This window comes from Hippoglossus hippoglossus, chromosome 19 (assembly GCF_009819705.1).
Source record: "Hippoglossus hippoglossus isolate fHipHip1 chromosome 19, fHipHip1.pri, whole genome shotgun sequence".
NCBI classification, from domain to species: Eukaryota; Metazoa; Chordata; class Actinopteri; order Pleuronectiformes; family Pleuronectidae; genus Hippoglossus; species Hippoglossus hippoglossus.
The window spans coordinates 18342595-18370171 of NC_047169.1; the positions used below are offsets into that span (position 1 = coordinate 18342595).

At 39.2% G+C, this 27577-nt stretch overlaps 1 protein-coding gene and 1 long non-coding RNA gene across 8 annotated transcripts in view; both read left to right on the plus strand.

The window, feature by feature from the left end:
- The window catches only part of exoc6 (exocyst complex component 6), a 43079-nt gene extending 22340 nt beyond the window's left edge, over nucleotides 1-20739 (plus strand). For 2 of the 7 annotated variants that reach the window (XM_034569991.1, XM_034569995.1), the window contains exons 13-25: nucleotides 1405-1476; nucleotides 1585-1682; nucleotides 2343-2448; nucleotides 2785-2894; nucleotides 3052-3163; nucleotides 3255-3389; nucleotides 5340-5519; nucleotides 6207-6236; nucleotides 10553-10694; nucleotides 12048-12121; nucleotides 17977-18089; nucleotides 18690-18701; nucleotides 20065-20739. In XM_034569991.1, coding sequence (XP_034425882.1) covers nucleotides 1405-1476; nucleotides 1585-1682; nucleotides 2343-2448; nucleotides 2785-2894; nucleotides 3052-3163; nucleotides 3255-3389; nucleotides 5340-5519; nucleotides 6207-6236; nucleotides 10553-10694; nucleotides 12048-12121; nucleotides 17977-18089; nucleotides 18690-18701; nucleotides 20065-20191 — 1311 coding nt within the window. In that variant the 3' untranslated portion in view covers nucleotides 20192-20739. The remainder of the gene's footprint in view (nucleotides 1-1404; nucleotides 1477-1584; nucleotides 1683-2342; nucleotides 2449-2784; nucleotides 2895-3051; nucleotides 3164-3254; nucleotides 3390-5339; nucleotides 5520-6206; nucleotides 6237-10552; nucleotides 10695-12047; nucleotides 12122-17976; nucleotides 18090-18689; nucleotides 18702-20064) is intronic. The other 5 variants (XM_034569994.1, XM_034569997.1, XM_034569996.1 and 2 more) reach the window with 3 other exon arrangements.
- Nucleotides 20740-22709: 1970 nt separating this feature from the next.
- LOC117752563 lies at nucleotides 22710-24466 on the plus strand. Its single transcript, XR_004612100.1, has 2 exons — nucleotides 22710-23732; nucleotides 24039-24466. It is a non-coding gene; the product is annotated as an uncharacterized LOC117752563 (long non-coding RNA).
- The last annotated feature ends 3111 nt before the right edge of the window (nucleotides 24467-27577 follow it).

The following is a 27577-nucleotide window of genomic DNA, read 5'->3' on the forward strand; positions in this document are numbered from 1 at the left end:
TGGCCCCGTCACGTGGGGGTGTTGAAACCATCATCCTGCAGAGGATCTCCTGCTGTGTTGTCAAATCGGCTCCTCTGGACTTTCTGCAGACTTTATATCAGACTGGCTGGAGAAAGTTTGCCGTCTCTGACCTGGCCTTCTAGTATAGTATAGCGAGCGAGTGGGGGTGGGGGTTGATGAAGGGTTCTAATGCGTGACAGACGCAAAAAATAAAAACTCAAAAAGAAAACAATTATCTCCCGGTAAAAAAGCGGAGACATACACGTAGATGACACAGACGAAGATTCGCCTGAATAATCCTAATAATAATGAAGGATTTGTTGCTGTTGTGAACGTGTCTGTGCCCTACCGCTGTGTTATGCATGTGTGAAACTCTGGGTAAACTCCATAGCCAATTCTCCGGATTTTACACTCAGGTCATGTCTGAAAACGGCTGTACAGTCCCTACGGAAAATGTCTGGAGGTTTTCTAGAGTTCAGTGCATGTCTAAAAGCAGCTTGACTTTACAAGGACAACTGTGGTAGATTTGACTCTTACTTGAAGTAATAGTACTTTTCTTTGCAATGAAGCTGAGTCCAAAATAATGACTTTGCTGACGCAGTCACTATTCCCTACATAATAAATACTTTAATTTACATAATTAGCATTTTTGCTAACCATGAGTTATGTTGGCTGAGCTTTAACCATTGCTGGCAGATTTTGCGGACCCAGATTTATCATTTATATTAATAGAGCATAGAAGACCAAAAGTGAAGCTTTGACTTCAAGGAAGTTAATGTTGCTGGCAAACTCCCCACAGTTTTCCTAATTACTCTGATGGTCACACACATTATTATTCAGTGTTTCAATGACTGTAAAAAACATCAAAAGTATAGTGGCAATACCAAAAAAAATTATTCTGAATTCAGTAGTCAAACTACAAGTTTATTACTCATTTTAGTAAAGTAATGGAACAAGTTGCAGATTAACAGACTCAGTCCTATTATATGAGTAATAATTAATCATTTATTATCGACATGCAAATATTGGACAGCCACTGCCTTGACTAATATTTTTGATGATTAGTTTAGGGAAATGGAAGAGAGTAAGGTAATCTGAGTAGTTATGTTCATTTTCTTTTTGTGACTTAATTCACCATGACTGATGTTGAATAAATAAAAATGCTCCCACACTCACAAAGCTTGAGCTGGAAGCATCATGTTGTCTGAGGGATTGTCTGTCTTTCCGTCAGTACTTGCATAAGCCTGTCTCTCTGTCTTATTCTTATGAACAAAATATCTCAAAGGTCATTGTGACCCCACTAGACAAATCTTATTAACATTTCTTCAAAAATGATCATCTTGTTGTTGCTTCTGTTGTCACAGATACTTTTTGTGATGCTGAATATTTGATATCTATCTCCAGTCTTACTGTGATGACCCAGACCTGGTCCTGGAGCTGAAGAACCTCATAGTGATCTTCGCTGACACACTACAGGTTGGTCCAGAGCCCAACCTCATTTGAACAGCTTGTTAATCTCAAGTGTTTAGAACAACTGACGTGAACACACTTTGTTTTCTGTACTGTCTGTGTGTGTATGAACAGGATTATGGTTTCCCAGTGAACCGCCTGTTTGACCTACTTTTCGAGGTCAGAGACCAGTACAATGAAACTTTGCTGAAGAAGTGGGCGCTGGTTTTCAGGTGGGCTTTGCTGATGTGTCACTGTCTCTGATTGTATTTCTATCCATCATTTTATGTGAGAGATATTTGCATAATTTTGTGTTGAAAAAAACATGCAGTTGTGTTGTTTCCTCATATGTTTCTCTGTCAGGAGTGAGTGTTGGTAGTGGTGGTGTCTGGCACAGCTTTACTCATTTGCAAAGTGCATGGAAAAAGAGAAACCACTCTTAATAGATCAAATCTTCATCAACACATGTGGTATTAAGAACAGCTTTATTTGTCCCCAACGACACTTGTCAGTCTCACAAAAAGTTTGCTCTCAATACTTTATTTGTTCTTTAATTTGATAAATTAAATTAGTTTAATCTGTTTGTTTTACAAGATTGTTACTTAACCCTCTTAGCTGAGGTCCCTCCTTAATAACAAAAGCTGTCAGATAAAGGTGTGTTTCGTTCCTATTGTTGTCTTTGTTTAAATATTGACAGTGATTGTTGTTACTGATTACTACAAGATAATACACCCACAGCATGTTGTCGTCTTTGGATGAAATTTGAAGAGAACCACCAAAAACACAACAAACTACTTTTAGAACAACATATTGTGTAGAAGAAAGAAAGAAAGTTCCACTAATCATACCAAAAATGTAAGTGTACACGAACACTAAACTGTTCTTTTCCACAGGGAGATCTTTGAGTTGGATAACTACAGTCCCATCCCAGTGGAGACAGAGGATGAGTATAAACTGGTTATCAGTCGCTTTCCCTTCCATGATGCCGAGATAGAGAAGGTAACAACTACACCAAAGTACCATAGACTCTTACGCTCTAGCTTTACATCGAATGCAAGTTTTTATTACTTAATTCTACAGACATATAGACACATAACAGAGAAATACAAAGTTAGTTAAGAGCAAATATTCATAAAGCAAGTGTAAAAATATTTTGGTTCATTATATGATCGTGGCAGTCTTGGTAATTCATTTAGTAAGTCATTTAATTATTTCACTTAAACATGAAAAAATATAATATCTCTAGAAGCAAAGTTTAAAATGACTAACTAACTAATTAGTGAGTCCTTTAATGCCAGTTCTAAGTTTTGAACGTGTGTCTGTGTCCGTATGCAGCAGGACTTTCCGAAGAAGCTGCCAATGTCCCAGTCTGTCCCTCAGATCTACACACAGGTCAAAGAGTTCATTTACGCCAGCCTCAAGTTCTCGGAGTCACTACACCGCAGGTATGTCACTGTATAATTACCTTATGCTCAGTGTGAGTTAATCATGATGGAAACTAGAACACTTCCATATACGTTGGGTCTTCCCTGATTATATGTCTCTTTGTTGTGCAGCTTGAGAATATGTGAATTCAAAGTGAAATTGAGTTTGTGTATCCAGTTCAACAGAGATTGATGACATGCTGCGGAAATCCACCAACCTGCTGCTGACAAGAACACTCAGCAGCTGTCTGCAAAACCTCATCAAGAAACCTCACATAGGACTGACTGAGGTGGGAACAACACTGCTGTTACTAGTCAGTTGCACACAGCGACAGAGGTTTGAGATATGTTACGTCTAAAATTGCATCATTCTTTCTATAGCTGGTGCAGATCATCATTAATACCACCCACCTGGAGCAGGCCTGCAGGTATTTGGAGGAGTTTATAACAAACATCACCAATGTCTCCCCTGAAACGGTACACACCACAAGACTCTATGGCTTATCCACATTTAAGGTAAATTTAATGTGGACTCTTCTTTGTGTCTTCATTTTGTCTTTGTGTTAACTGTGCAGTTTGTTGTTGGAATAATGTCTCATTATTCCTATTTCCAAAATTCTACACACAAGCCCAAATGGTTTTATACAAACATTATTTCTGTTGTTTTTGTGCATGGACGTGAACTCTTGACAAGCTGTCCTACTCATATTGAAAGCACCATGATCTCAGCCATAACACAGTGTTGCAAGTATAGTCTGAGACAGCATGGTAAATAAAAGCAACATAAGCAGAGAGTATAAACTTTCAGCTGTCTCCTATTTTTGGCTGAGGTTTGATAAAACATCGATCTGTGCTTTTTTTATTAATTTATTTTATATTTACCTATAAACCTGCTTATTCATGTAATCAGCCAATCGTGTTTAAGAAGTGCGGTGTATAAACTTGTGCAGTGTATAAACTCCTGTAGATTCAGGTAAGCTTCAGTTAATGTTCACATCAATGATGAAAACGTGATATCAGTGATTGACATTTTTGGTTTGGGTGTTTCAGAAATAATTTGTTTTACTCAGAATGGATCCAAAAACAAATACCATCCAGTGAGCAGCAGTTCTGTGTTGATGAGATAGGTCGGAGGACAGATTGCTTTGGGCGGACAGAAAAGCTACAGTAACTCAGATAACCACTCTTTGCAACTGGTTGAACAGAGAAGCATCTCAGAATTAACAACCTTTAAGGTTGATGGTCTACAACAGCAGGTTTCAGGTTTCACTCCTGTCAACCAAGAACAGAAATGTGAGGCTGCAGTGATACAGACTGTATGAATCTGGATTTCTGCTAAAGCTGCAGATGATAGTCAGAATCAACAGCATTAATACTTAAGTCAAGTCCAGATGGCTATTTTATTATTTAATTTTGTACTTATTTTTATACATTTTTTTATTCTAATAAAATGGAGATACATTTTGTCTCCATTGATCTGAACATTTGCTGAAGCGCATGACTTAAATCTACAGGATTTTATACACTGCTGCCACATGATTGGCTGATTGGATAATTGCATCAGCAGGTGTACAGGCTCCTAGTGCACGGTTTGAGGTTTAACCTTTCAACTCTCTGTCAGGATCCAGCTACTTGTGAATAAGCCACACTAATGTTTAAGGCTTCAAGGAAAATGTCAGATAACAAGCTTGTTGGGGAGCGTGAAGTCTGATCAGTAATCTGAGTCTCTGACAGTTGGGACCAGAGACTACAAGTTTGAAAGGGAAAACATTTGGAGCTGTGGAATTAGAAAGTCATCAGATCTCTGTAGCATACTCCTTATGTCTGATTTAAATTACAGTCTGCATTAATTGATAATACCATTACACACCGAATCTGTAACCAAACCTTTGGTGATCTAGTTTCCTTGTATTTATCTAAGTATCAAGTTTAGATGATGGGTTTATTAAGAAGTTACTGTTTTCAAAGATTGCAACTTATTTATTGTTATCAAAGTTGTCCTCTGGGCTTGAATGCGGAAATGTATTTGTAGGCTTCCCTTTGCTTTTGTGTTTATAGAGAGCATACATGCATGTCTGGGACCTTAGGCCATGTAGGCTGACTTCCTGTTGGAGCACTCAGATGAAAGAGATACAATAATTCATTAATATGGCTCTACTAGACCAAATTACATTGGACTAATTTGACCAAGTTCTAATAATAAAATGACTCCTTTTAGCAGCTTAAAATGTATTCATAATTTTTTCACCCCCTTCTCATCCAATGATTGTGAATGGGAAATATTGATTTTAGGCAATGGTTTGTCATGAACATGGATATTGCAATAATCAGTGTTGCAATAATACCTAAGTTAATGGGCCAGCTTTTTTGCCTTTGCTAGGGGATTGGTTTTATGACAAAGAAAAAGAATGCATGGATTTGATCCAAAGATTTTTTCAAGTCTGACAAATTGCGAATGTTTTTCAGGATGCTCGTCATGCTGCAGAGGGAGAGATCTATACCAAACTCAACCAGAAAATTGATGAGTTTATCCAGCTTGCAGACTATGAATGGGGCATGACTGAGTCAGATGGCCGTGCATCCGGATACCTCATGGATCTGATCAACTTCCTGCGGTCCACCTTCCAGGTCTTCACACACCTTCCAGTGAGTCTAATCCCCCTACTAACTTTGACCCACTGAATCCGGCACCTCTCTCTCTGGGAGCTGTGGGACATTGTCTTTTTGATTTGGGCTATGAATTATAGGAATGTGATAATCCCTTCCTTCTTTCCATGTTACATCAATCCCTGTCTTGCTATCTACATCACATCCCTATTAAAGTGTGTCTACTATCTGAAAGTGAATTGATTTTGTGACTTTGAAGTTGAACTGAGTGTGTTGCATTGGTGGTCTGTGGTTATGCATGGTAACTGTGCTGTTACTGACTCATAGGGTGCCATGACATTATCTACAACTGGATGAGGCACATTTGGAGATAGTAAAGTTTGAAGGACTTGGTCAGTAAATGTGTGTTTTGGCTGTCAGCTGCAGCCTGTTGGTTGGACCGCTATGGACCGCCTGCCTGCTTTTCTCTCCATCCTGTCCGAATTTAACTCAGTTTTATGTTTTCCAAGAATATCTTTTGTCTCCCATCCACACCTTCTGCAGTAGAACTGTGCTTGAACTGATTTGCTTTATTCCTTTATTATGTTGACTTGTTAAGCATGCAAAATATCGCTAGTTGAATTTACCTCCTCCAGTCCATTTATTGTTGCCACCTTTCTTTTCCTGTCCTTTCCTTCCTTCCCTCCCCCTCTTCCATTTTTGCTTGGTTTGGGGTTGTCTGCTCAGAATAACAACAATGACCATGCCTCGATGTCGGTGAGTATTCCTGCCTGACTGTTACAACACTGTGCTGCCATCTGACAGGCAGTGGGGAGATGAAAAGCATGCTCATGTTTGACAGTGGAAGTTCCACTACTTGTTGCCTTGTTGGTTGGTCTGGCTCCTTTTGTAACACTTAGTGAAAACACTTGGAGGAAAGTGTTAACATTGACTTTTTTGCTTTTCAGCTACTTATTATTCAACTAATACATACATTTTTTTAAATCCTTTATTAATTCCTGTATTTTTTTGTCTAATCAGATATTGGTGAGATATGAAAGGTGTTATATAACTATTGAGTGAATGCATTTGGGATGCATATTTTATTTACTCGTACATCCTTTGCTTTCATATGACGTCATTGTACAGTTTGTGTTACTCTAAGAAGAAGTAAAAGCACACTTCATAGAAATGCTTTGAGAAAATGCTCAGCCCCCAGTGGTTGATGATACAGAGAAGCAGGAGACACATGTACAACAATGAGCTGGAAAAGGTGCAAACGCTGTTGCACTTTGCATTTGTCTTCATTGCAACTTGCTGCCAAGGCAACAGGACTGCATACACACTAACACTAGCTTCTTTTTTCTTTTTAAAAGGTGTTACAAGCCAAAACATCGCACCAAGAAAGTGCTGTTTGTTTTCGTAAAGCTTTCTGTCTAGATTATAGTGAAGAAAACAGTAGGAAAGCATGTCCTCTCTGTTCTTCTTCACCCTTTCTGTTAAGCAGCTTTCAGACATGCACTGATTTATGGACATTCTCCGGAGGGGCTGTATGTGAGAATGAAAATGCGCGCATGAGAGCCTATATGTACTTTCCCCGGAATTTTTTCAACCAGCCTCCTGGTAAAAACTCATCAGCAGGATTCAAACTCGAATACAAATATCTAAGGATGAAAAAGCGTTTAGAGTAATAGGCAGGCTTTACTGCTGTCGCATCATTTATCACTGCTGTCTTTCTGCTCGTCAATTATCAGCATGAAGGATAGTAACAGAGATGTTGTTGGGCTGAAACAAAGGAAGTTAAACACTCACTCATATACCTTTGATTACACAAATGACTCTGTATAATTTTAATATGGATGTTTCCTTATGAAGCTATTTTTCAATATGACTTTCACTGTGGTTGCATTGTCCTTGCCATTGGGGTCACCACATAACCCCTGTGAGACTTATTGCATGAGTATCTGTGAGAATGACTTGTGTTGATCTGCTGTCCCTGTTCACCTCAAACATTTAACTCATCCTTCAAGTTACAACATGACTGCTCACAAAAGGAGCAAAGTCAAGAACACATCAAGTAATGGAAACACTCACAATTCAATTTCAATTTGGAGTTGTAAACATGATGCTGTATAAGTATGTGAAGCATTGTATGTGTATGGTTATTGATTGATATTGTGTTGTGCCTCATCTGCATGTGTTGGAATCTGGTTTTAATTGTGTATGATGTTTTGAAAAGATCGCATCTTGGTAAATTAACGGCACCGTAAACAGTTTTATATCTTATAGTGAGAGATTTTATAATTTCAGTAATCAAAGCATGCTTTATCATATATTCATGACACGTAAAATGTTGAATGTCTTAAAAATATCCAGTATAGATAAGAATTGTTTGATGCGCAAGGATTGCTATTGCACAGTAGCTGTTCATTACGTTAGTCCAGGGGTTGGGAACCTTTTCATCTTTTGAAGTGTATGAATTGTCCTTCATTATGTTAATGTTATTAATTAGATTAATAGCACATGTAGGGCTGGGCGATAGGTCATATATCACGATATAAATCAAATCACTATTTCAATCATTTCTGCTTCAGATGGTAAAAGAGATTAGCAGTATTACCAAAGTAGCCAAAATATCTCCACACTACCTTTTCCTCTGACCCTTCTTTTCAACAATGTCCTCGTCTTTTGAGCCTTGAGCTGTGTTCGTTGGGGGTGTTTTCTTCGGTAACGCTGTCGATCGAGTTTTTGTTAACACTTCTATCGTCATTTTCTCTTTTATCTCACTCACACTCCTGATGTACTGGTAGGCACGACTGCAATAGCCCAAACTTTAGCACGTGTGCTGCTGCCGGCTGCTACTCCTACGCTCTGTACTGTGTGCGTCAACCTAACCTGATGTGGCTTTAACTCTATTCCAGCCATATGATTGGATTAGCGCGGAGCTATTCATTATTATTGGCTGTCCTTGTTGTTTGTCAAAACATGGATGGAATGAGTTCTATCGACCATGTCTTATATTTCTATCGAGGAAAGGTTATTCTGCGATAATTATCTTTATCGTTTTATCACCCAGCTCTAAGCACATTATACAAACCTGTTTGCTGAAGCTTTTCTTTATTAAGTCATAACATATTTCATGTAAATGACTCACAGATATATTTTGTCATTAATTGTGAACATTCTCTGACCTTCAGGCGTATGTCTTGTATCTACATTAATCAATGGTCAGTGGTCATTGATGTTATTTCCTGTTGTGTTTGCCACTGAAGGAAATGTCATCATCAGTATAATCAAGTCAAAGCAAAACAAATTTTATGACTGAACAGCACATGAATCCATGGATCACGATCTCAGCACTCTGTAGGGGTAGATACCACTAGGGGCAAGTGATATATTTGAGCTTTGGGCTAACAAATCAAAATGAAAACTAAAAAATCTAAATGGAATACTTTACATCACCTCTCTTTCATTGGTCAAATGTACATTGCATTCATGAGTGGTTCACAATGACATTCAAATGCCATGTGTGTAGCGATGACTGTATATAACAATAGACAGCATGACATGTCTCTAAAAGTGAAGCCAAAACTTCTTGATCGCCCCCTGGTGTCTGGCTGCAGCATAGGTCATAAAGCCTGCCCCCTGATGTATCCTCGATATTAACAGTGGGAGGAAGTGGAGACGTGTCATCTGTCTTTATGTACTGTCTATTGACTGTGCCAATAAAACCTCATATACATACATAAGCCATTTTCTCTGTTGTTTGCATATTGTGATTTTTTTCAACATCATACATAATGTTGATACAAATCAGTGCCTTTAAAGCTTTGTGCACCACTTAAGTGTCTGCTCTGATGTAAATGTATATGTGGTGTAGAGTAGGTTGACTGTGCATGCAGTGAGTGCTGCCTCTCTAGACTCCAGTCTTGTGCTGCCCTTGCTGAGGAAAGTTCTCTCAGCATGTTTGCAGCAGAGGTTTTTGGGGGGGTTTGTCTGTGCTTGTTAACAGACTGTTGGCAATTGGCTATCCACTTTCCCAGTGTTCTTTCGTCACAGATAATATTCTCTTTATATAAACAGGCATTCTAGCAACAGTCAAATCAAAGATAAGGAATTTGTGGCACAGCAGTGTTCATCCTGAACTGCTGGTGCTAGAATCTTGTTGGTGTAGAAGTAGTAGGTTAACTGCTACAGCTAGTCAGTCTAGTGCCGTTAAGCTTTCTCGGTTTAGGGCTCTCTGACTGACCCTCAAAGGCCAGGCTGGGCGATTTAGTTTTCAGTTACTCATCAGTGAAATCTTGCATCTTGCTGTTATTCACCAAAGCTGAAAATGCAGTATCTTTGGATTCACTTTGTCCCTTGAAACCGATCTCATCATCACGCTCAGTTTCCTCCATTCTTTAGATGCAATGTTAGGTCCAAAATTGCTGCCAAGCCTAATCCAGAGCTCAGTTTCAAACTTGTGTTTTTTTTATAGCAGTATATTGTTTGAGAGGGCTTACTGTTTTTTGCTCTGTCTAAGTGGCATTTTGTAGCTGTCAAATTCGCAGAAATGGAAAAGTATCTGTCAAAAAAAAAACATTAGAACTTACAGCCCATATGTTCCTGACCCCTGGGCTAATTAGTAGATGTTATAAATTGCTGATTGCTTTGATTTTTTAAAATCTAGAATTCAAGGTGAAGCCAAGACCTAACGCTGAATTATATTTTTTCATCCTTGCTCTTTATCCCCTATATCTATTTTTCTCCTGTATATTCTTCTCACAAACCTTTCTCCTGGTCTTTTGCCATTTAACCTTTTACTCCTTTGCCAATTGCTTCAAACTATCTCTTTTATATCTCTGCACTCTCTTCCTTTTTACTCATCTGCCCTTCCTACTCACTTTCTCCTGACCAAATCATTTCTGTCCACAATGCCCCCCTCCCTTTTTTTTATTAATGTTCACCCCTGTCAATGACCTCATTCCACCTCTTTTCCTTCCTTTGTTTCCTCATTCTCTTTCCTCATCCCCATCCTAATCTTTCCCACACGTTTCCATCTCTTCCCTCTGTCTTCACACCTCTCCCTCCCGCTGTCTCTCTCTCTGCAGGGTAAAGTGGCCCAGACAGCTTGTATGTCAGCCTGTAAGCATCTGTCCACATCACTGATGCAAATGCTGCTGGACACGGAACTCAAACAGATCAGTATGGGAGCCATTCAGCAATTCAACCTAGATGTCATTCAGTGTGAATGTGAGTATAAATATGTGTAATAGTTATGTTTATTTATTTTGCATCTACAGAGCTGGAAAGACATCATTTTATTACTAATTGATTTACTAATCAATTAGACTGAAATGACAAAACACATTTCCAAGGTCTGTTTTAAACATGTGTGAAAGCGAAAGTTAAAATGTGCATTGAGGTGCATGCATAAATGTAATTTGTGCAGTCAATGCAGACATTTTTGTGAAATGTATTGTAATTGTCTTCTTAGTGACAGAAGAGTGGCAAAACTTGTTAATCAGTGTGAAATGTGGCCCATCAGGAATAATATCTGGCATGCAGGATCCTTTTAATAACTTAATTATTATTTAACCACATTGGACTGAAACAGACATTCACAGGGGTCGTGGATGCTGATCTCCATCATGGCAACAACATTCATAGAATCACTTCCTATTTAACAATTTCTCTACAAAGTAAAAGCACAACTTTCGTTGTTTTTGCTGTTATGCTTTATATCAAGGTGAATTACAGAGCTTTTGTATTGAAAAGTTGTGAATTTGGCTCTGAAGATTGTTTCGATTGCTTAATAGACCTCTGAAATAGCCGACATGCAATGTATAAGTAAATCATTCAAACTTATATATGAGCCACACGCATGAACAGTAATATAGCAAATTCAGTTTATTTTTATGAAAAACATTGACTATAAAATTGGTGCGGATTATTTGTGGCTGTTGAGTCTGAGCAGAGATTCCCCCCCGGAGAAAGTCCGGACCCAATTCTGCAAGTTCCTCCATTAGACATGTCTGAAAACGCTACAGACATGTTTAGAAATCCCCCAAAAATGCTTGTCAAAGTACTGAGTTTATTTTTATTAAAGTGAAAATGTTCTGCTGAGTACATATTTGGTCACAATTCTTTAATAATCAAATTCAAGGGGTCCTTATCAAAAATGTTTTTCAAGTTTTATAATTATTCATGAATCGATATTGGTACTGGCCTCTAAATTTCCACTATTTAATCTCCAGAGGCGAACAAGTTGTAAATCTTTCATCCAAATTGTCACATCAAATTTTATTTCAGTATCATTAAAAATTGGAAACATTCTGATGTCACAGGTCATTCTAATTGATTGATTAAAGTTGTCGGCTTAAGAGGAAGTGGTCTTTATTGGAATGAAGCAGGTAACCATGGTGCATTTGTAAGACTGATGTGTGTTCCTTCCGTGACTTAGCTTTGAGTTGAAATAGGATACATTAACACTGTCGTTTTACATGATCCCAGTTATAAAAAGAAGATTTGGAGCTGCAATTTTTGACACTAGCTTTGTGTACTGCATACTGCAAGTTTTAAGTTATGTTTTTTGTCTCTTCTCAGTGTTTGCCAGCTCTGAGCCCGTCCCTGGTTTCCAAGGAGACACACTCCAGCTGGCCTTCATCGACCTACGACAGGTAAAGTTTCTCCCTGAGCTAAAGTTACTTGTTTAAACAGACTTATCAGCAAAAGTTGGTCGTTATTTCATTTAAAGCTCACATTTTCTGCCCGATTTATCCATATCATCTTCCAGTATGTGTAATGTGTTTCTCCTGCACTGGTTCTTCCATTAATAAATACTGCACAGTTGTGTTGTGCATGCCATGATGCTCAAAAGGCTAACTAATTGATGAGCAGTCAATCACACAGCGAAGAGGAAAAGCAGTGTTTGAAGCACTCCATGTTCAGAAGTTGTCTGTGCGTGACACTAAAGGTCTGATGCTAAGAGCTGAGCAATGACAGCACAGAATAATTACGATAAAGGATGCTAAGAACAAACAGGGGACCAAATGGTATTTATTTGTTCTAGAAGCTGATGGCAGACTCACCAATACAGTGATCGCCAAAATAATCTTTGTTGCTTCGATCTTTTTCCACGTTTATACACTTTTCTTTGTACTTCAGCTGCCCCACGTTTCACCTCTCTGTATCACAACCAGCAATATTATGTTTCACTGGCCTTTTCAACTTTCACCTGTACTGTAGTTCACCTGCTCCTGAAAACAGCCCCCCACCAACCAGGCACACACACACACACATTGCCCCCCTTCCCTTTTTGTTGTAAACACCAGTGGTATGTAAAGTGCTGCTTCGTCTCATTAACTTGAGTCTGTGTTGACCTGTTAATCTGAGCCTGAGGTGGAGGCTTAGCGCTTCATCTAGTCCAGGTCACTGCACTATACTGCGGGAGTTTGTTGAAATCACTGCAAGCACACTGAAAAAAGTAAGATAGTTACTAGTAAAGTACTGTCGATGAATCAAATTTCCCTCTCTATTTATTAAATTCAAATCTTAAAGCAAAACAAAGGAAAACCAGTAGTAAGCAATGTGCACATGAAGGCATATTGCTAGAATTCTGTTGTACATAGTGTGTATGTAGTATTGGTGTGTTGCTTGTGTTAACTGAGTCCAGGGGCTTTTAAGGTCTAAAGGCTGTTTCAAAGCTGACATGGCATGACATGAGTTAAATTCAGGTTTGAAAGACACTGAGTCTTATTTATTTAGTTGACCTAAGTAAGATTTATGGACTGTCATTTCCTGATAAATCCATGTCATGTCATGAAATGGATAACAATGTCTTAGTTTCAGTCAAGTCGCAACATGTGAAATCTTTCCACAAGCAATTCAACATATATGTTAAGCTAAAGTTCCAAATATAAATAAATAAAGAATGAATATTTTTAGTTCTTTCAGGGAAAGCCTACGAGAAATCAGCCACTGCTTATAAGTTTAACACAACTAGCACTGCAACTTACTTATAGTATTTTCATTAAAAGAATAGAAAATAAGAAATAGAAAATTGATTGATAATCCAAACGGTTGATTTATTTTATGTTGACTGATTTATCAACTAAAGTAAAATGAAAATGTTGAACTTTGCATTGTTTTTTGTATTATTATTATTATTATTATTATATTTTTTATATTTGGATAAGAAAATTGTCTCGTTCCAAATAAGATGTATTTTTCAATCTGTAGAAATTGCTTAAATTGATTTTGCCCAAATTCCCAGACAAAATCATATTATTCTGAGGAGACCTTAAGTTTCCTGTGATGCACCTCATTAGACAAGATGTGTCCATGTTCTCTTTCATACATGCTGCTTGGTTGACCTATTAATCCCAGCCTTGGGTAAAGGGGTTTGGAGGCATCCACAGGCTGAGGTTACACACAGGTCATCCTTTTACTTTCCCTTTATCTTATGGCTTTAAATTTCTAAGCTGTAACTGCATTTTAGATTGTTATCCTGTAAGCCTTTAATGACTGAAAGGCAAAACTTGTGTGTGATAGAGGGAATTTCTATAAAGGGCTGGAAATTTGAATGGATTTTTGTAGTTGTTGCAGTAGAGTTGATGTTAATGTATCAATTAAAACCATTCACGGTTAATAACATATTACACCTCAGTCATTAAATGCGCCATTTAACAAACATGGTCTTAAAAGAACCTGTAGGTTTTGCTATTGCTATACAGTTGAGATTAGCTTTACCAACCAATCAGAAATGTAAGTGCACCATGAAACTTCATTTCTACGAACCAAGAGGAGTCTCCAGTGGTGGAATGTAACGTCAGTGTTAACTCTCATATTGCTTCTATTACTTTATTGCTTCTCCTGAAGTTAGCTTGCTAAGGAGCTAGCCCCAGTCTGTCTCATCATTGTAGCTTCCAGCCTGCCCTGAAGAAGTAGTGCTGCTCAGAGGACATATTATAACCTCACCACCACCCGGTAACAAACCGTGTTAGGTGGCAAAACAATAACATTCAGAGATATCCTACAACAAGAAACTAGCTCATTTATGGAGGTTTTTTTTAATGACCATTTCCATTTCTTTACGTGCAAGAAATATTTTAGTTTTAACCTTTGACCTTTCAATTCATCATCGATTATTGTACTGCTGGTCTGTGAAGAATAATATGGATAATATGAATAAGTATTTTTCACGCTTTTTATTTTTAGAATACTTAATTGTACTATTTGAATCCATATAATACATGTTCAAACAAACGTTTTCTTTTAAACATTGACTAAGACAGTGAGCTGGATTACTTAATGCCAGGACTCTACTGCAGGAAGCTGTGCATCTTCCGGTCCACAAAAACCTTGTTAAAACATACACAGTACATGGATTCAGTCAGAGTGGATTCAGAGTGTTTTACTCTATAACGGGTGAGGAAGTGTTCCAAATATTTATTTTTTGTGACATATTCGACACATAGACATTGAAACTGTGTTGAAATATCATCTTTATCTTCTATTTTGCTGCGAACCACATGCAGCACAGGGAGGAAAAAGGCGAGACTCCGATTCTCTAGAAGAGCAGCATTGCTGAGACGCACCTAAGACTCACGTCTGATGCTGTCTCATGAGTTCCTAAATGAAAAGCAAGACGTTTTGAGATGCACACATGCCGCTCACGCTGCCAATGGGACCCAGGCAATTTTCTGCAGGTTATACAGTTGCAAGTTGTGGTGGCAGCATGCCAGTTCTTCACTGACACCTCACGTCTAATGACGAACCCAGGAATCCATAAAACTCAGTTTCAGCTGCTTGTACCCCCGGCTCTATTCTTTCAAACAGTACTCAAGCTCATTTTAAAAATTGATGATGAGAGTTTGGCACAAGCTGTGAACATAATGACTCCCAGTAGATCTTGTTCTGTATTCTTACCTGTGAACCCTTGCACAGTGACAGTGGACTACCACTCACACAACACAGAGGTGTTTACTATTTCACTCGTATGATAACATGACTCAGCTTGCCCAGCAGGATCCTGTAAGATAACAGACTGTTTTTGTCAGATATAGACTCACTTAAATCCCACAGGGGGAGATTTTCCTCATTGCAGCAGCAGCTGGATATGGGCAAGGTTAGATATCAAGAGAGAAAAAATATTAACTTCATCAGTCTGTTTACATGAGGTTCACATTGTCAACATAAGATTAGTTTTGCAAATACAGCAGGCAACGGTTTGTTAGAAAGAAAAAGTAGTGTCCTTTGGAGATGTGGGCTTGTGGTAACAGTGCTGGTCTGAGAGCAGCAGTAAATAAATGGCTCTGCAATATGGCTCTTTTGAACCCTGCAGATGGTGCAGCCAAATCTGAAGGAGCAGCTTTCTGCTGTTAAAGTGGGTCATTATTCTAAAATAACCACAACGAAGGGATCCTTAACTGAAGTTCATGATTGATAAACTATCATCAGTATAGCTATCTATTTTTAAAATGCAGGATACATCAGGCTCTAGTTTGCACATCTGAAATGTCACTAATCATTGCACAAGAAAACTGTGTTCACAACTATTGCAAGAACTTCAGGCCAAAGTCGAACCATCAAGTAATATGCTTGTGTTCCCAGGTCTCAATAATTAATTTGGTGGATAAAATATGTCCATAACTGATAGAAATAATGATAGTTCCTAGTTGTTATTGTACCAAATCACTTGGATCCTGTGAAGTGTTGTGAACTGTGGTGAGTTCAGTGAGTGGCTTCCTCTACGTGCCTGCTCATCACTTAGCTCCAGGTGAGAATCGTGGCATTGTTGCTAAGCCCCTCTCTGTGTGTCAGAGTCTCTCAGTCAGCTGAATAATGCTATTATCACTAAGCTGTTCTTTCACTGCTCTTTCAACATGACCCAAACACCCAGCTGTTTCACCCTGTGACATTAGCATACTTTGTGTGTGTGGGTGGGGTAGGGAGGTCATCTCCATCAGGTTATCCAGGGGTCGTGGGGTGGTCATTTTAAATGTTCCTGTTCACACTTAACACTAATCATGTAGGAGAAGAGGCACCCCCCCTTATCTTCTTCTCTCTACAACTCTCACTCTTCTGCCTGCTCTCTGTGTCTCTGGCTACATCCACACTAATTTAGACATTTTAAACACTTAACTTCTGCTACATTTGTCAGCCATCCACACTTCTAAGTTTTTGAGACCCTAAAATTTTGGAAATGCTGTAGGCCCTGTTTTAGTTTGAAAACCTGGAGGATTGTGTTTTAGTCTGGACGTACAGAAACTGACATCGACCCCACCCCATTCAGACCTGGTATTAACATCCATCCAAAGTCATCGGATAACAAGTGGTCAGCACTAAATTCAGGTCTGGATGCACCCATATGCGTCCGCATTACATCATGAGATCCAATAACTCAGACCACATTTCAGAGGTGGTCAGGGATTTAAGTGGCCACATGCTTTTTGCTGTGTGCAAAATGCGTCCTGGGCCATATATGAAAATATAAAGTCTTTCGTCATAGTAGATCATTGAATCATAGAGCTCATCCTGTCACATCTTGCTTTCTCGCTATCTCTCTCTTGCACCGACACACCGGTCACCTCAACCTCCACAAGGTAAAATTGGAAGGTGTCTTTCAAACAATCGTATTGAAGTGGTAACTCCAAACCTCTCTTTTCAGCCTGAAACTTTACATCTCTGTATAGGAAATGCACAAGATCCAATGGAAGTCCAGTGTTTTCCCTTAAATATCGACACTGTGGCAGCCCACCACTTCTAATCTGTCCAAATTATTTGACACTAGCATACACCTAGCATAAGAGATTCAGACCTCATAGTTTCAGCTGCAGTCACTATGAATCTGTTTCGCTTGAGAGTGACCTTCGTGCGGTTGCACCCCAGTTACTACCATAGATTGAATTAATTTTGTGGGAAACGCTGAAGTTTGTTGTTTAAATTATATTGTAGACCTATCTCATGATTGAACACTTACAAACAAGTTGTTAACCTATGACATATGGGTTGGCCATGTAGTTACAGGATTTGGTTCTGGCCTCAACTTTGCAACAATAAAACATCTCAGGAGTGTGAAAACTCCCAAATGTCCGTAGAATCCAGGACAGAATCAATTATGTGATGATCAGTGCTTCTCATTTATCAGATGTTATTTACTGCTAATTTCATGACTTAATGTGTGGCAGACTACAAAATGCCACTATTACCTGTAAACATAATTGACTCTTGAATATCTGAAAGAGACGTGGTGTATTCAGAGCTGAGAAGCAGTTGGTGGTATCACTCTGTAAAACTATGACTTCCAGCTCCTCTGGTGAATGTCTACAAAAGTTCAGGGTTGCAGTGCATGTGTGAAAACAGCTAAAGAGATGCAAACGATGATGTCGATCTCTTCTGTTCACACTCCCCCATCAAACTCGAACCTGTAGTACCACCCGGCATCTTTCTTTTTTACCATTCTAAGGTTTTTGTCTTTAATCGACTTCTGCTGTATATCTAAACATTGTATATCTCTGTGTGTGTTTCATAGCTCTTGGACCTGTTCATGGTGTGGGACTGGTCAACCTATCTGGCAGATTATGGCCAGCCAACCTCCAAATACCTGAGAGTGAATCCAGCCACTGCCCTGGCTCTACTTGAGAAGTGAGTGCATTCCATATTGCAACACTACTCGGGACGTGATCTCTGAACCAAGAAGCAAATCAGTTAAAATGTCTTTTGAACCTAAAAGTTTTCAGTGCCAGGGTATTTATGTCACCGCAAAGGTGCACAGTGATAACCATTCTATTTAGACACTGATGAGTCAAGAGTCTGTGATTGGTTCCAAAGTTGCTCTCAGATTAATCTGGGTATATATGCAGGTCTTGAATGTTTAAAAAAGCAATCAATCCAATTTCCTCAAAAAAGGCTTTACGGTTCATGTGAGTGTCCACGACGAACCCTTAGGGGGACGTGTGCATGTAGCCCAACGTTTGGACTGTGCATTGACTTTACATGCACTAGTTTGCATGCTCTACTTTAAATGTGGTCTCAATCTTGTTCTTTCAATTGCCTACACTGTTTTGGGGATAGTGTATGACATTGCATATCATTTAAAAGCTTAAAAGCTAACTTAAAAAGCTTGAGTTGTGTGTGGCTGCTTTGTTTCCTCTCCCTCTGTTTTTTGGTTAAAATTTTCTTACTGCTCCTCTAAATCTTATTTTGTCTACTGTTTTTCCGCTGCTGCTAACGGCTGCTACTCAGAGTCTACAGGGGGTAGGTGCAGCTTCCTAGCTTTTCTTTTGTCTTCTACATTCACACTCTCATATCTAGGAGTGGTTCTACTTCCTATTCTTAAACTCAGCACAAATGCTGCCTAATTGTTTGACTATGCGTAATCTAATTTTTAAAAACCAATTGTTATATATGGAGGTGAAATTTTCATCTATTCAACTTTTTGTGACTTCCTTATTTTACCATAGTTGATCATACATTTACACAAAGTGATCTAGTGGCTCATGGTTGAATGCATTAGCTGCAGTTGTCCACTTTTGTGATTCTTTCATTGTGAGGTCTTTTGTCTTTGAAACTAAACTCTTTTAATGTGTTTTGTATGTCTAATAGTTTTTTCTTAAAACCTATTATAAAGTTGTCTGACTTCGATATCAGGTTTTGTGTATACACATTGACCATTGTCATGTAGCCACTTGCTTGTCAGAAACATTGTCTGTTCAGTTTAATTGATACTCCAGTTTGCAGAAACTTGATAATATGGTGTTCTGCACCTGGCATAAATTTAGGATCATGTGCAGTGAACATCTCTGTCACGAAAAGGCTCCGCAAGTCTATGCGTTCATCCATCCATTATCTATAACGCTTATCCTTTTAGAGTCACTGGGGGAGCTGGAGTCAATCCCAGCTGAAATCTGGTGAGAGGTGGGGTACTCCCTGGACAGGTCACCAGCTTATGACAGGACCAATATACAGAGACAAACAACCATTCACACTCACATCTACGGCCAAATAAGTTCCCCAATTATTCTAACCCCAAATAACATGCCTTTGGACTGTGGGAGGAAGCCAAAGTTTCTGGGGAAACATTTAAATTCCACACAGGAAGACCTCCCAGCAAAACCGGGATTCGAACCGGGAACTGCATATAGTATATCATAAATAGTCAATAACAGATAAAAAGATGCAACTGTAGCATTACAGAGGGATATATCCTGCTACTGTGTGATCACTACGTCTCACTCACTTTTATTCGAGAACTACCAAAATACACTAAGTAGGAAACAAGCAGGACACACTTTTATTTTTTTTTATCTCTTTTCACTTATCCCTTTAATTCTATCATATAAAATCTCACGTTACATACATATTGTTTCTATAGTTACAAAATGTTGGCTCCTCACCACTTATATAGTCATATAGTTATATAGTTAATCCACATTACATCACATATCAAACCTCAAAAGAAAATCTTCCACCTCCACTAGTAGACAAAGTGTAACTTAAGTCTACTGACCCAAATTAAATTATAATATCACAAGTTTCTTTTGTCAAAATCAAGGCGGAGTTAATAGCAGACAGCTGAGAGAATACATCTGTCTGACAGCCTCTTCCTCTCTGTTTCCAGGATGAAGGACACCAGTAAGAAGAACAACATTTTCTCTCAGTTCAGGAAGAACGACAGAGACAAACAGAAGCTGATAGAGACTGTGGTCAAACAGCTGAGGAGCCTGGTCAACGGAATGTCCTCATGAACACACACGCACATATTGCTGTCACAGAGAGTGGATGAAGCATGCATGCAAACACACACACACACACACACACACACACACACACACACACACACACACACACACACACACACACACACACACACACACACACACACACACACACACACACACAATGGAACAGCAATACACACTGTACAAGGCATGCAGGGAAATTAAGCAGACACAGGATCTGTATGAAGTCATGTCCTCCCCGTACTGTTTAACTAGATTGAATATCCAATGTAAATAACACACACACACACACACACACACACACCCACACACTTAACAGTTTTATTGGACTGAACAGTAAAAATGTTTGTAGTATTTTCATGATGATGATAAGACAAGCTATGTTTGTACATTTGTGAGAGTGCTATGATTGTAGCTGCAGAGGGAGACTGGTACAGCACAGGAAGTGACACTCCTAAGTACTGGCACAATGAGGTTAAAGGTCAACAACACTTTCTGCCCCTCATGTGAATGGGATGAACCATTTCCTGTAGATACATTTATTAACACTTGTGCTATAAACAAAATAACAGTACCTCTCTTCTAGATGGATGGTGTCTGGAACACATTGTTTAGCTTTTTAGTTGGAGGAAATCATTGTTAATCAGAGAGATGGACCTTACAGATGACTGTAATCTAGATTCCCTCGTCTTAAATTATTTAATTTACTGTCTGGAGAAAATTCAGATGCTTAAAGACCTGTACAGATTTTGAGTGTAACGTTAAACATTTTTATTTTCCATTTCAAACACACCTCTCGACAACAATTGGCTCAAGTAATCGTCTTGCTTGATGTTAAGACTTATCGGCCCCTCTCTGACGAATTCTTACCCATAACACCATTTTCTCTGTAAACGCGCAGACTAATTGACATGGATCATTTTATTCTGAATAGTCACATAAACTCCCAGCACAATCGTCATCAGTAAGAAGCACGCTTGTGAAGCTTGGGAAAGTTTCTGGTGTGACCACATGTGCTGCAGATTCTGCTGAAAAATCTCACTGCTTCCACATGGTTTTCACCTACTGTCTATGCCCACAGAATTATGGGTATGGGACTGTAGCCTTAGATGGCTCTGACCAAGTTAAGCTCATTGTCCCAATACCTGAACTCTTGTTACTGCATGTGTGTGTGTACGTGCGTGTGTGTGTGTGTGTTTGTGCGTGCGGTCGTGTGCGTGTGTGACATGCTGAGGTCATGGATTGGTGGAAGAATAGAGGAGTGGATGATGACGTCTTGAAAGACTGATGTTCATGAAAAGAGTGAAATGTTGTCTTTTCTCATTTGTAGCTTTGTTTTCTGTCTCATTTTCTTCGTCCTCATATTGTACATGTAAACTTTGCAGACAGAGCCTCACAGTGATTCAACATGGACGAGTTTGTGAGTGTGAGTCTTTGACTCCCAGATTGAAGTTTGAGACGTCACATGTTTTCTGCTTGGAAATAAGGGTGTTTAGTGATTTGGCCCAATATGTGTGTAGAAGTTGGATCACATAACATAACACCTGAACCAACTAATGCAATTCATGCAGACATAGGTCAGAACATTTCAAATTGTTCTAATGGATTATATTAGATTGTAAACATGGACACATCTAGGTTTATAAAGGAAAGGCTCCATGGAGCCCACAATGGTTTTTGGGTTAAAGTGTCAAAGTGTGGACAGCATGCAGCCATCCTAACAAAGGTGTGTGATGACATCACATGAGAAGTATGCGTCTGTCACAGCATACTGGCACCTGGTATTAAAATGCAGTCTGTATCTGGCTGCACAGCTTGCTCCAAAAGTCTGGTCCCACTGTGTAACATGTAAACAAATAGACAGAGCACCTCAGCCTCTGTTATTATTCAGTATAATCTGTTGTGTAGTTTATCTGACAGCAGCGCCAGAGAGGTTATATCTTCACCCTTGTCTGATTGATTGTACGCAAAGACTACAGGACCGATTACCATAAAACTTGTTTGAAGGATGTGTTATGAGTCAGGGAAGAACCCATTCAATTTTGTTGCAGATTTGGATCAGGGGGTGGATCCAGGATTTTCTTAAACTTTCTATAACTTGGCGAGATAGGGCGATTTTTAACATTTTCACCATCTTCCCAGAGAATAATTCATGGATCTTGATGGAAAAAATGTTTATTTCTATGACTGTGTGCAATTTGGTGCGGCTTGATTGAATTTAAGGGAACTGTTGGCCCTTTGTGGAAGTATGCGATTCTAGTTAACCTATGTTTTCATTCATTTCATAAGACAGTTGTGTCAAAATAAGTTTCTAGTATGCATTTCATTTGAGAGAGAGAGAGAGGGCTCACAGTATCCCTTCAGGAGACTGGAGCAACCACGTGACAGTCTTATTAGCCAAGCCAGGAATAATGCTAATGACCGTCTCTACTGGCTGTGATTACATTTCTTTAGCTCAAATTTAACCACGTCTTCAAGGGACCAGCTCGGAATAAAGATGAGAAAATCTTTTTACAGATGTAACCGACCTTTAGCTGTACTCATTGATTGCAGCTCGAGCTTTGTTGGGCGACTCAGTTGTGAGGGGGGTTTCCTGTGGCAGGTGACAGTGCATGCCCTCTTCCTCCCTCGGTAAATCCTTCAGTTGTACAGTGAAGGGCATTATTTATGCGAAGTTAACAGCTGTCCACCCAAATGATTTGATTCACACTTGTATTAATTAACTTATATATTTAACAGTTTCACGTTCTAAATTCTTTCTTTTTGTTCCTCAGGGTGAAAATAAGCTTTAGAATAAAATAACCCACAGACATCCACAAAGCACAGCAATAATAATTGGTTCCTTTACAGCCTCACAGGCACGTTGAGTAATTAATTAAAACTTGCACAGGACTCCTGATAAAATCATTTTGTAATGAGACTGTTTCTATTCTGTTTATGTTTCGGGTCTGTGCTCTACTTTTAGCATTTTTGCACTGAAGCTGATGATTATTTTTATTTTTATTTTCTTTTTCTTTTGCCTTTTTAATAGTTGCTTGTAAATGCCACTGTATATACTGCATATTTTGTAAAGAAACTATTACAGCAGGTTGTCTGCAACAAACTGAACTGGAGGTTGACACTGTGATATGCCCCTCGGTCAACACCTACAGTAAATATGTAATTAATAAGATTCTGAATTTGCTTTGTTTGCTTACCTGGTGAACACGGTTGAGTGCAGTATGAGGAGCTCAGTGACTCATGTTGGTACCTTCTCTCCATTCAACACAGGCAGACATCCAAACTAGAGTGTGGTTACAGATCAGTTTTTGTGGCAGGGATTCTGTGCAAACGCCTCCTCTCCGGTTCTCCTTGCTGGAGGCCTGTGTCATTCAGTTCTCCATCTCCGGCAGGTATTCATGCCCAGTTTAACATAAATTCTCTTATAATAGCCAATACTCGAATTACAGTCAAGTCTGAAATGAAAGCAGGACTAGTCTAAACAAATACAAGCTCGCTAAAGAACGTTGAGGATAGGTGTAATACCTGTACTCTGAATTTCCACAGCGTAAGCTAAAACAGGAGACACCTCATATTCAATACAACCCAGTCTCCAAGAAATCCTGTGTACAGTATGTGCTACTAATTACCGGAGGCCAGGACTCTTGACTGTGGGTCCTGATGCACTTCGGTTTCGGTTATGGACCAAACAAAAACCAATCACCAAAGTTTTACCACAAACAAATAAAATCTAATGTTTTACTGATTTGTACAGTTCAACATTTTGTGGTTTGCTCAATACATTGACAATATGCCCTCATTATATTAATAGAAATCGCAATTGCAAATAATTTGAATACAAATACAATTTTAGCAGGAGACATGGTTGTAAAAATGATCAAATACTTAGTAAATAGTGAAACTGTACAGGGTCACTGCTCTCTCTACCTGAGGAAAATATTTAACAAATAAATCTATGTTGATTTATATAATATATAATGTGTCACATAATATCCTGCTCACTTGATCAGAGCCTTTACTAGTTCAAATATACTAGTATAATGGCACAAATCAAGTTTTTACATGATGTATGTTAGTGATTCTTTGAATTCAGATAAAAGGTGGGACAGTTGTTCTTGCCTTAACAGAGATGGAGAATGGGTGGAGAGAGGGTACATGTTAACAGCTTTACCTTTGTTGTTCTCAGTGAGACGCCCTGACTGAGATGTTGTTTTCCTACGTTTGTCGTTTTTATTTTGTGTGCTGTAATAAAAACATATTCAACAGGAATGTCTGACATAATGCTGTTTGTCCACATGATTTAACATTTGTCATTATTCATGGAGCCCTGTAGCGAGTATTCCTGTAACGCTGCCACGAAGAGGAGGGGTCATGAACTTTGTTGTGAATAATTAAGGTTAATTCGAGCTGATTACCAGTTGGCTCTGATGTGGTTTTGGTAATTTCATATGACATGAGAGGTGTAATCGTGCAAAGGTTTGGGTTCACTGTTCTGTTCCGTAACTGGAAAAAACAAGAAACAATGAGAAAATATTTGACATTTGTTTTCAGAATTTTAAATATAACTGTTCAAAGCAGTCTCTGAAAATGAACAAAAATGTCCATGAAGATAAGTATTGCACATTGTTTCATATTTATCAACCGTCTAAGTGCATATTTATCAATCTTACCAATCTTGAAAATTACCTTGACGCTGTTGGTCGACCCAGCAGTGGCTGACTTTTCATTATTTAATTTTTTTAATATTTTTTTATCAAATCGATTTCAGTTTAGACTCATTCTACTCAGCGTTGATATACTGTAGTTCACCAGTATCTCTGCTGGTCCGTCCATCAGTAATGAGATAGATCAACCCTGCACTTGTTGAACATGCACATATGAAGGAGGTGGTGGAGCCTTGTGGTAGAGTCATTTTATCGATGCTGTTTCAAATGATTAATCCGTCATTTTAGTTACATATGTAGCATCGAGGCTGCAGCTGAATTCAAACATGTTTCTCATGGGTCAGTGATGCTCAGACACTGGTGACGTGACAGTTAAAATCAAATAAGTACCACTAGACGAAAAAAGCCTTCAAACTAAATGTTCAATGTAAAATCAAAATGTTAAGTTAAAATACACCCAAGAGTAGGTTTAAGTAGTGCATGAATTTAAATTTGGGCAGATGCAGCTTCTATAAGAAGAGTGTCCAGTTGTATTTAAAGCTGGACATGGAGAATGTCTGCAGAATTTGGTCTGGACTTTCCCCGGAGTTTGCCTTTTACACAAGAACAACGCAGCAGGAGATTCTCTGCTCCGACACGTTCCCAACAGGTGTGTTCAGGTGTGGGGTGGTGCAGCAGGCACAGGCAGGATGTAACGAAGTAACTCCGCTACTGTGAGATCACATGTTTTTGTTTCAAAGCACATTGACACCAAGCTCTCCTGACATATTTTTGTCTGTGTCTTCTACCTATATGGCTCCTCTTTTTAATCAGGAGATATTTGTATTTGTATTCTATTCGTTTTTTTCAAATTTTGCATCTGTTGCGTGTTAGAAACGTCATCATCATGTCCACTCGCTGGTGGTGAACTCTGCAGTGGATCCCTTCACATCAGCTACTTCGGACATTCTGTGGAGGTTTTACTAGGGGACTGGCCAGAGATAGTCAGCAGAAGTCATGTTCTCACATACAGCCCCGTCGGAGAAGGTCCAGAGGTTCTCCAGAGATCAGTGCACGTCTAGGAGCTTCTTAGGTTTATCTTATTTCTTGGAGATGAGTATACACCTGTCTCAAAACTTGGGGGAAGAAGTTGTTATATATCATGGAGGCGTTGGTTTTTCATGCTGTTTCCTCACAGAGGGCAGAGGGACAAACAGTCCATGGTTGGTGGTGAGGTCTCAGGGGTGTTAAGTTAGGCAAAGCAGACAATAGCCTGGGGCCCCTGGGAACAGCTGGTTACATTAGTGGTTTATTGGTTTTGGATGCAGGGGCCCCTTGGTCCCTTTTACCTGGAACCCCCAAAGTCTGGTGAAACGCTCCTGCCCTGCTGTCCTCACTGTCTTCTGCAGGGGTTTTCAATGGGATGCTTATTAGAACACTTTTTATCAATGCCACCATGATTATTTAGAGTGTTTAATTTGTTTAATGATGCCCATCCAACTACAGCTGAAAAACCTTGGTGCACAAGTTTTGTCCAATCCTCTCTTTGTCCAGAGCTGCTTTGAGTCAGTGGGAAATCCCAGTGCTCCTGGACACTGGATCTGATTCATGTTGCAGGCTCTGCCAGCCCGGCACTGGTTTTCAATTAGCTTTGATCATGTGAGCTAAACATCCAGGAGCTAATCTGACCAGTTTAGAGTTTAGATAGCAGACAACAACTTTACTGCTGCCAATGATTTTGGTGTAATGCTCAACATAATATATTTATTGATGCTCCCTTGAGGAGAAACACTTCGAACACGTCACAATCGTTCCTTTATGACCACCTGGGCCCCCTCCCTTGCCGGGGGAGTTATTAAAGCTGCTGCACAATACATCCTGACTGCTTGTCAACACATATTGACCATGTTGATTTAGTAAGACCATCACAACAATGACAGAAACAATGAGTAATGGCTGAAAGTGGAGCTAGCTTCTAGAGACACTAGCCTACTGCAGCCACAAGAGGGCAGTAAATTAAAAAATGGATCCAAACAGGCAACATCAGTTCCTGTATGGTATAGAACACTGTTCTGAGGTCAGAAGAAAGAAGAGAAATCCGTGCTTCGGTCTGCTTTTGGTTGATGTCTGTTTTTAGATTTAAACATTCCAGCACCTTTCTTGTCCTGACAGCACATCACTGGTGAAGGCATAAATCTCACAGACAAACCTTTCAAAACCTGGACAAATAAAACCAAAGCTATCTGCATAGAGAGAGACCAATACTACTACTTAAAAATACTTTTATACAGGAAAGGTTGAGTTTTGTTTTTAATTTGGGTGACGTGGCCCTTTAAAGCCTTAGATTGAAATAGAGGTGCTCTTTCTCTCTCTCTCGCTCACACACTCTCGCACAGAGACAAAGACAGAAGCGTCACTTGTTGTGTGAAGGTTTTCTGTCTTGTGTCTTCACCCTCGCTGTATTCCACCGCACACACGCTAACAAACAGCCGGTGAACTTTGGCCTGGGTCAGCATTTGAATGCGAGGATCCCTGTCGCCACAGATGTAATGAAGCGAGAGACATTTAGAAACCTCTATTATCACTGGACAGCAGCCATCCTGCCAACACACACGCACACACACAAATGTGTTTGTTTTCCTCAGAGGGCTACTGTGCACTCTCAGCTCAACTGTCTTAACCCTGCAACATTATGACCTTCATCTCCATGGGTTCATCACTTTTCACACACCTAAGCTGTTTTCACATA